At 32.1% G+C, this 9262-nt stretch overlaps 1 protein-coding gene and 1 pseudogene across 2 annotated transcripts; both read left to right on the plus strand.

Moving 5' to 3' along the window:
• On the plus strand, positions 1–3941 carry LOC145816718 (large ribosomal subunit protein uL14). 2 transcript variants are annotated; one of them, XM_082912620.1, is made up of 4 exons: positions 1–215; positions 309–593; positions 2850–2891; positions 3605–3941. In XM_082912620.1, the coding sequence occupies exons 1-4, from the start codon at positions 203–205 to the stop codon at positions 3685–3687; spliced, it is 423 nt and encodes a 140-aa protein (XP_082768746.1). In that variant the 5' UTR covers positions 1–202; the 3' UTR covers positions 3688–3941. The 2 variants fall into 2 exon arrangements, with proteins under 2 accessions (XP_082768746.1, XP_082768747.1); XM_082912621.1 differs by lacking the exon at positions 2850–2891 and having other exon boundaries at positions 59–215.
• On the plus strand, positions 1488–1625 carry LOC145817109 (small nucleolar RNA snoR137; annotated as a pseudogene).
• Positions 3942–9262: the final 5321 nt, after the last annotated feature.

Genomic DNA, 9262 nt, shown 5'->3' on the forward strand with positions numbered 1-9262 from the left:
TGTTCACTACTACGACACTGGTTTGGGCTTTGAGAAGCCCATATAATAGGCTAGTCAATCACAAACTAACCCCCTCAATTTAAAAACCCCAGATCAGAAAAGGTGCAAGCCATATAAATTAAAACCCTAGCGTTGCATCTCAGCTACTACGCCTTCTTGCTCTGGGGAGAGAGGGGAGGGAGAGAGAGAGAGAGAGCACAAGATGTCGAAGCGAGGTACGTCGGACTTTCGATTCTCACATTTTCTCAGTAACCAAACAGATTGATCGTTTGAATTTGTGTTGTTTCGTTTTTTGTGTGGATTTTCAGGTCGCGGTGGTTCGGCGGGGAACAAATTCAGGATGTCGTTGGGTCTTCCGGTGGCGGCGACGGTGAACTGTGCAGACAACACTGGGGCGAAGAATCTGTACATCATATCAGTGAAGTGTATCAAGGGGAGGCTGAATCGGTTGCCTTCGGCCTGCGTTGGAGACATGGTGATGGCCACCGTGAAGAAGGGGAAGCCAGATCTCAGGAAGAAGGTCATGCCCGCCGTCATCGTCCGCCAGCGCAAGCCCTGGCGCCGAAAGGACGGTGTCTTCATGTACTTCGAAGGTGATTTTTTCGTCCTTGTTTCCATTGATGGCACTTGGGTTTAGACTATTTTATATGATTTGTGTTTGAAAATGGGAATTTGTATGGCTTTTGATTTATTTGTTGTTACTTTGATCACTCTAAGAAAACAATTGATACCGCGACCACAATTTCCCTGTATTTGAAGCTATGCTCCTCAATCTTGAAGTTTGATATATATATATATATATATATATATATATATATTTTCATTTGAACTTTATAGCAAGTATTCTTAAACAGCTTTATTCATGCGGTTATGCTTGTAATTGTGAAATTATATATATAGTTCTGCTTGGAATTGGGTAGTTGAAGACAAGCTTGTCCCTACAGCACTCATCTCTGCCCACACAAAAAATATAACTATTCTCATTTATGAATTAGGATTCAATTTTGAGATCCTGCTCAGAAGGTGTGGTAATGCATTGGTAGCACTTGCTAATCTAAGTAGAGGTGTATGACTTTTTTCAAACTCAATCTTATTTCAAGTTGATATAATTTATTTTTATTTATTTATTTATATTTTTTTTTCGATTTGATTCTGATTAATTATTTGCACCAAATTAAATGTTTCATCCATAATATAGAATTTTGTTAAGTTAATTAATATTGTAACTCATAAGTCAATACATTGACAGACTACTTAATGTCATTCTATATAGTCTCGAGTTTCATTGAAGTAAATATATTGTATATGTTTGTTTTGCTCATGTGTCCTCTCCCCCTATTTTTTGCTGCTCAAGCATCCTATGAATCTTGCTTGCTTGTTTTCGGGTTAAGTTTTGGTGAATCCTTGATATTGTGTTTTTAGCTTTATGAGAGGTTAAATTTTGTAGCTCGAGATTTGTACTTTGATTTTTCTTACCCTTCTTTGAGGTTGCTTTTTTGAAAGGCGAATGACCATTCTAAAAGTTGGTTAGTCATATCGGGAAGCATATATAAAGAATGTATTGCCAGTTTTAGACAGCATAATGTTCTTCTGTTGCATTGTGTTACCTGTCACCTGGTAAATTTTACTTAATGTTTTTGCAGGCGAAATTGCTAACTATTATAATCCCCCTATTCAAATCACAGTTAAATTTGGTGTTTATTTTAGAATCAGCTAAGCTGCCTTAAGATAGTTGGTAATTATTTTATTATTAGTCTTTCTACATGCCTAATGTTTATTTCTCATACAGCGAGATTTCCAAATTAAGGGGAGAGATTATTTTTAGTGTTTGCATGTTGTGCATTTGAATCCACATTTTAGTTAATTCTTAGGTAGCTTGATTGTCTAAGAAGCATGGACACGGACACGTGACACGACACGGATACGACACGGACACGCCGACACGATAATTTTCAAAAAATGTAGGACACGACACGCGGGGGACACGCATGAAATATATAATTTTATATATTTATTATATGTTATATATATGAATATATCATTCAAAAATAATAAAAAAATGCAATATGACATTAATCCCTATAAATTTATATGATTTTTGTTTTATTATTGTATCTTAAGTTGTTTTGTTCAAACTTATAATTAGTTTCACATGTGTCTAATTGATAGACATGTGTGTTTAAGAGATGGACACGTGTGTCCTCCAAGTGTCCATAGAGTGTCCGGGTCTTTAAAAGATAGGGCACGCTATAAAGAGTGTCGGACACGTGTCGGGAAAGTGTCCAAAGAGTGTCGGTGTCCGACACGGACACGACACGGATACGTTACCTTTTTTGAAGTGTCCGTGCTTCTTAGTTGATTGTATTTTTTTGGGTACCAAATTACCAATAAAGTTATGCTCTTTGAATCTGATGCTGTCTAGTTTTTTGGGTTATGGATCAATTGTGTAATAAGTAACTGAATGATGTTTTCTTTTTTTGTATAATGGCTTGAAATTGATTTTGCAATTGTGTTAGATTTTTCGATATTCCTCCTGGAATCTTGGCAGTATGTGGCTTTAATTTTTTTCTTTTGTCTTTCAGTTTTTATAATTTCCAAAGTGGGGGCATGTCAAGTAATATGACATAAATGTAATCTTTATATGATCTATCATAGACTAGTATTATATTCCTTTTTGTTGCTGTTGGAAAATAATAAAACCAACCACTGTCATTTTTTATAATTGGAATGAGGTGTTGCTATCAACTTATTGCTTATTTACTTGCTTCTTTTGGGAACTCTAAATGCAAACTATTATCTTATTCAGTTCTTCTTTTGGAAATGCCATACTTATGTTTTTGTATGTGCAGATAACGCTGGTGTCATTGTGAATCCCAAAGGAGAAATGAAAGGTACTACTTACATGTGATGATGTATTTGATAGATGTGGTAAATGCGGCCCTCATAAATTCCAAGTGAAAACCAAATTGGACCACTTTGTTGAAGTTATGTTGGCACATGAAATTGGCAGAAGTTATGTTGTGGCCTGTGTTAAACTGGAAATGAAGTTGTGTGTTTACCTAGATTTGATTTGTGATAGCTTTCAGGTTGCAATTTTGAATATTTGAACAGTTCCTTTTGCCTATATGGTGGAATATGCCTCTGGCTGAGATGTTCTTAATTCCTTGTTGAGTTAATGACATATTTTTGGTGCACTCAGGACTTTTGTACAATTACCTTCATTGTTATCTTAGTAATTTCAAATATTCATTCCATGCTTTTTTTGCTTGATGTTGGTATGGAATCTCCATTAACTTGATTGGTTTGTTACTTGGGTTTTGTGATTTTGGTTGGGGAACCACTTTAAAGTTATCATTGATCAAGGGAACCATTCACTTTTGATCATCTGACTTTGGACCAGGGGTTATTAAGGAACTATCTCGTTTGACCCATCATATTTTTTTTCCCTGTAGGTTGTTTGAATAACATCAATGATCATGAATCATGATCATATGCTTTTACGTGAGGACATGATTAATATGAAATTATCTTGTTTCCATGAAACCGAGCCTTCATATTTTGTGTCGGTGATTCTCATTTGGTTTTTTTGCATTGGTATTTGTAGGTTCTGCAATAACAGGTCCAATAGGAAAGGAGTGTGCTGATCTGTGGCCGAGAATTGCTAGTGCTGCAAATGCTATTGTTTAGGAAGTTGAATAGCAAGTGATTTGGAACAATCAGTTTTGTTTGTCTAGGTGTGGTATCAGGCTTGGTTGTTTTGGGCCTGTCAGAACTAAGATGTTTTGGTTTTGAGCTTATTATGATGTGATGCTAGATTTGGCTATGGCTATTTTTGTTTGTGGTCTGGAAAGGATGAACAATTTCTTAGTATCTTTGGTTTCATTGTGCTACTTTTTTTAGTATTTTTTCGTTTTGAGTAATTATTCATTAATTTTGGAGTATTATGTGTTTTACATGGCTGATATATGTTAATAGTGTCGGATTTGGTCTGTTAACATCCTCATCCCATTGCTCCATATTAATGTGTTAAGGTGCACACCCTCATAGCTAGTAATAATTTAAAAATATTAATTATTGTTTTATACAGTAACCAATAGGGTTATTGTTAAATGTTAGCAATGGCCGTATTGTTTGAGTTATGAGATTGGCTTGTAATATAAGTAAACTAAATTTGAATTTATTTTGAAACTTATTAAAATTTTAAGTTTAATTTTTAATATTTGGCTGACTTTCTTTTGAAATCTTACAAATGGTGAAAATTAGATTATACTGTATTAAAAAAGTAAACATATGCATAGATAGAGTGAACCTGTTCAGATATAACATAGACATCTAATGTGATAAGCTTTTCCTTCAAAATACTTGCGCATAAATAGATTTTATTTGAAGTCTTATTTACTGTATATTAGTTTGGGATTATTTTTTACTTATTATATATATGTGAGTCTTATTCATTCCATAATTTTATTTTATTTTTTAATTTTATTTAAATGAGGTGTATTTGATCTGTAACATGATAAAGAATACTATTATTTCTATTATGGGGGAATTATGACATTTATGTGTAAAATACAATTTTAAGGTTAATATAAGTTTTTGTTTGTTTTTATGGAAGATGATATATTTTTTTGTCTACTATTTGATTTAATCTAGTAAAATAATATAATAATAAGATGTAGTTTTTGTAAATTAGAATGATCAAATTGAGTTGAAATCAAATATTGAATAACTTCATTCAATAAAAGATTAGTTTTATTAAATTGACTGTGGAATTTTTTTTAAAAAAAATTCATATAATTTTTAGTTTATGGTGGAATATTTGACAATAACATGTTAATGTGACACGAATTAGACGCGGATCGAAAATGATACGATATAATAACACAAAATAATAAATGAGTAACACAAAATAATACATTAATTGAGTTAGTATTGAAGTAATTGTGATCCAAACCTAGAATAACACGAACATGACGGAACATGACATGACTCCCATTCCTAATTGCTGGAAAAAAATTCAGAAAAAAAATTAATAATAATAAAAGCAACTTAGGTTTTTTCATATGATTTTCTATTTTTGGATATAAATAATGTTTGAAAATCCAAAAATATATTTTTGTGTATTTATTAGTTTATAATTATAATTTTGATTTTTTCTCTTATTTTTTTGGAGATTCAGTTTAAGTTTTTGTAAAATTTAAACCTAATCCGACTGAATAGAGCCAAATTGTAAGAAAATGCTTATCAATTAAATTAATGTTGGAGTAATTTTGATACGAATATAAATGACATGACAAGAACACCATTTACAACGACATGTAATCTAGTGAAAATTAATTTGGTGAAAAAAACATAAAAGTACTTATTAATTTTAATATATATATTTTTGTAGACATAATGTTTGAAATTTTTTTTTTAAACAATAAATCTCTTTTCATATTTTTTGTTGGCAAACAAATTTTAAAATTTTATTTTCGTTTTTTTTAAACTCTTCAGGTCGGGTGGTCATGTTCTAAATTCCCATTCGGTTGGTTCGGGGAGGGTACTCGCTCCATATCCATATGTTTTGACAAACACAGTTTAGGTTTTGCACTCTCTCTCTCTCTCCTTCGGCAACGGCTATCTCCATCGGCTAGATGAGTCTCTCACTGTCTCTGTTCTCTCTTCTCTCTCCTCTCTCTCTCTCTCTCTCTCTCTCTGTGTGTGCATAGTAATTGTTTCTCTGAGATGCGTGTGTTGGAGCTGTGAGTAATCTTCACTTTATCTCTCATGTTCTCTTCATGAGTTTAAGTTCTGTTTTTCTGATTTTTGATTTTTGCTTTTAAGAAACCTTACTTGGGATTGGTGATGATGTCTAGGTTTTTCATTTGTTAATATGTTGGTACTACTTTCAATTTTGGAATGGTAGAACTGTGATTTTGGATTTTCTGGGTTATTGATTTGTGTGAATTGCTGATTTTTCAAGTAAAGTTCTTTGTTAAATGCAAAGTTTTTTCTTTTGGAATTAATGGGAGAAACGCACTTTTTTTTGTGTGTGTTATTGTTTTCTAATGTTTGTTGAAAGGAAGAATGTAAAGTCATGGATTTAAATTGTAAATTTAATGTTTTCAATTATAATTTATTTATTTATTTTTTTTTTCGATCCGGTAGTTTCACAGTTAATGCCTTGATGTCAATGAGACCATAAAAAATTTGTTACTAAGAAACTGTGCATATATTATGGTAGACAACTATAAGATATATTTTTTTAGATTTTTTTTTTTTAGTGATTTTTTTAAATTTGTGTTAAGTTTTTTGACTTTGAAGGCCAATCTAGTCTAGAAGAACCTAAAAAATATATATATATATCTAAAGATGAAAAAACTCCTAAAAAAAAAACTTATTTTATGTTTTTCTGGGTTTCTTTGAATTTTTTATTACATTTTTGATCCGTCTAGTCTAATAAATCATAGAAATTATTTTTTTTAAAAAAAATTAAAAATAAATTCACTAAAATTAAAATAAAAAAAATCAACAAAAAAAATATTATAAATGCAAATCCCAAACTCTCACTTAGTAAGGAAAGTGTCTTTATTGCCAACTACGCGAACAACTTGACATGCCAAGCCAGCTTAGAGAGTCTTCCGGATTTTAAAATTGTATTCAACTCAAAGACCTTTCTTCTAAAATAATAAGCTATTGAGTGTTTTATATTTTGTTTGGTGTGTTTTCAAATGCACAAATTCTTTTTTTTAAGTATTCTTGTATTTTTTTAGCAAGGGTAGGTTTGACTGAATTTTTTTTAATGATTTTTTTTTTTTGTTTTTTTTTTTGTCTTCAATGATTTTTTTTTTTAAAAAGGTTTTGCATTTCTAGGATCTATTCGACTAGATCAATCGAAAAAATAAAAAAATAATTAAAAAATAATTATACTTTAAGGGCTGTCATAGAAGATGAAATAAGTTTTTTTTAAACTATTTGATTTGTTGACTTATTTTCGTCTTTAGCGAAACTTTTTTTGATTTTTTTTTTATTTTGAATTTATTTATTTATTTTTCATTCACTTGCTAATACAATTTTTTCGAAGTCAATTGAATTATGTTTGACGTCTAATTTCTAAGGTAATTTGTGCATGCGCGCACACACCAAAAAAAAAAAAGGAAAGAGAAAAAAAAGATAAGGATACTAATAATTCAAACCATTTATTTAAATTTGTACGGCTCCTCTTATTTTTTCTTAACTTTCATCTGAGATATAAACAATATATTTTAAACTATTTTTATAATTTTTTATTCTTTGACACTTTATTTTTCTTTTTATAAATGATATTACTGTTTTACTTTCACTGCATAACCATTTAAGCATACATTCAAAATTCATTATTTAATAATATTATATTTAAAAACATAAAGTATTATATTTAAAATTTCAAAAATAGAAATCGTGCATAGCACGGATAAAAAACTTATTTATTAATGTATTTGTTAAAGTCTCTAGTATTACTGTTTTGTATGTTTTATATGATCGCTATCATGGATGGATGGGTTACGTGGCTGGTGTGGTGTAAAGCATTATAATTAGGGATTGACTTCTCTCTAGTTGGATACAATCAAGTCCAATTAGTGTTGTTGTGTTCACCACGAATTATACTTGATTGATAGAGTCGCATCTTTGTGTATTGACCATCCGTGAAGAAGAAAAAAATATGATTAACTCAATAATCGTAGCCATCTAATTTCATCAAAATTTTCTTTCAAAAAATGAATGACATTTTTCTTCATGAAAATGAACTTTCTTTAAAAAAAATAAAAATAAATGTTTTAATTTTAAATCATACTTGTCATCATTAAAAATAAATAAATAAACAATTCAAATTATTAAAGTAAGATCCGTGATAAATATCAAGAATTCAACTGAACCGGACTACACTTCTCTCCAACTCAGTCCCATATAATTACTATTTGTTAACAATTGAGATCACAATTTACTAGCTTTCGCATTTTTATATGGCGTTTATTTTAAATATTTACAAATTTGACCAAAGCTGGTGCCAAATTTGACAATAAATTTGACCGTTGTCAAATTTGGCAGCTACTATAACATGTCATTGGAGAAGTCATTTTTGCCCAAACTGCCATATTATGACTTTGGCAGCTGCTTTAGATTGGAGATACTGTAAGAAATTAATATAAAAAGACATTCATCAAAATTAGAAAAAATTAGATTCCAGTAAGAATAACTTGAGTTTTTATAACAACTCGTCTATATTTTCTCTCTTCACCCTTTGCTTTTCAATTTTTCTCTCTCCTCGTTATCCGATGGTGTGTGTGCAGGTCGTGAAACAGCTTGGAGAAACTCCGGCGTCTCTCCAAAAATCACGTCGGAGCCGTAATCGGACTTAGACTAGGGCCGCAAAAAACAAATTGACATGGAAAAATAGCCTGGGAATGAAGCTCAATTAATGAATTGTGAGAAGTATCACTTTTATGCTTATCAATATCCACAGACATATTAAACAATTTAACAACATCAAAACAGATTAATTATTTTATATGTAATCAATAATATAGAACCTGAAACAACCATACCACACCTACAATCAACTTATTAAAACAAAACACTCGCCATAAATGACTAGTGACATATTTATATATATATTCGTCGGTCTCAAGTCCAAGTGACCTTAACTCGGATCTCACCATGCTGTCCAAGTGACCTTAACTCGGATCTCACCATGCTGTCCGAAAATGTTCTTCTGAGATGTACCGGAGAGTTGAGCCGGTAACTCTGCAGTGCCCTTGGCAATCTCACCGTCGTGATCCATCAGATCCGCCCGAACTATGAGGGAGGAGTTCGATGGCACGGCCACCACAGATCTCGACAACGGGATGGGCTGCTCAGGCCTTACATCTACGTGCTCATCTGATTTCCTCCGGAAGAGCACGCTTTCATTCATCAAGTTTCCATTGCGAGCAGTAAGCAGTCCGTGAACATGGGCCGAGTTTTCCCCTTCCCCACCTCTGTTTACGAACGTAACTTCCACAGTAGCGGCAAACGCATTACTCAACACTACGTAGTTGACCGTCACCGAACCATTCTTGAGAGGAAAGTCGTCGTATAAGGGCTCATCATACTTATTGGTGGTGTTGAGGTAAGCGTTCCACCATGTCTGCTTGCTGCTGACATCATCGTCCGGAGACAATTTGTCCTTATCCTTGAGAGCCACGTCGATGGCGATGTTGTCGTAGGCTAAGATGGATCGAGCTGGGCCAGTCAGCAAAAC

Source organism: Camellia sinensis, unplaced genomic scaffold, assembly GCF_055761805.1.
Source record: "Camellia sinensis isolate YWXY unplaced genomic scaffold, ASM5576180v1 Unanchor4, whole genome shotgun sequence".
NCBI classification, from domain to species: Eukaryota; Viridiplantae; Streptophyta; class Magnoliopsida; order Ericales; family Theaceae; genus Camellia; species Camellia sinensis.

Excerpts from the sequence above, each read along its gene's own strand:
- LOC145816718 (XM_082912620.1), top strand. Across the intron at positions 594-2,849 it reads TGTCTTCATGTACTTCGAAG|ATAACGCTGGTGTCATTGTG; the intron begins GTGATTTTTTCG and ends TTGTATGTGCAG. Across the intron at positions 2,892-3,604 it reads TCCCAAAGGAGAAATGAAAG|GTTCTGCAATAACAGGTCCA; the intron begins GTACTACTTACA and ends TGGTATTTGTAG.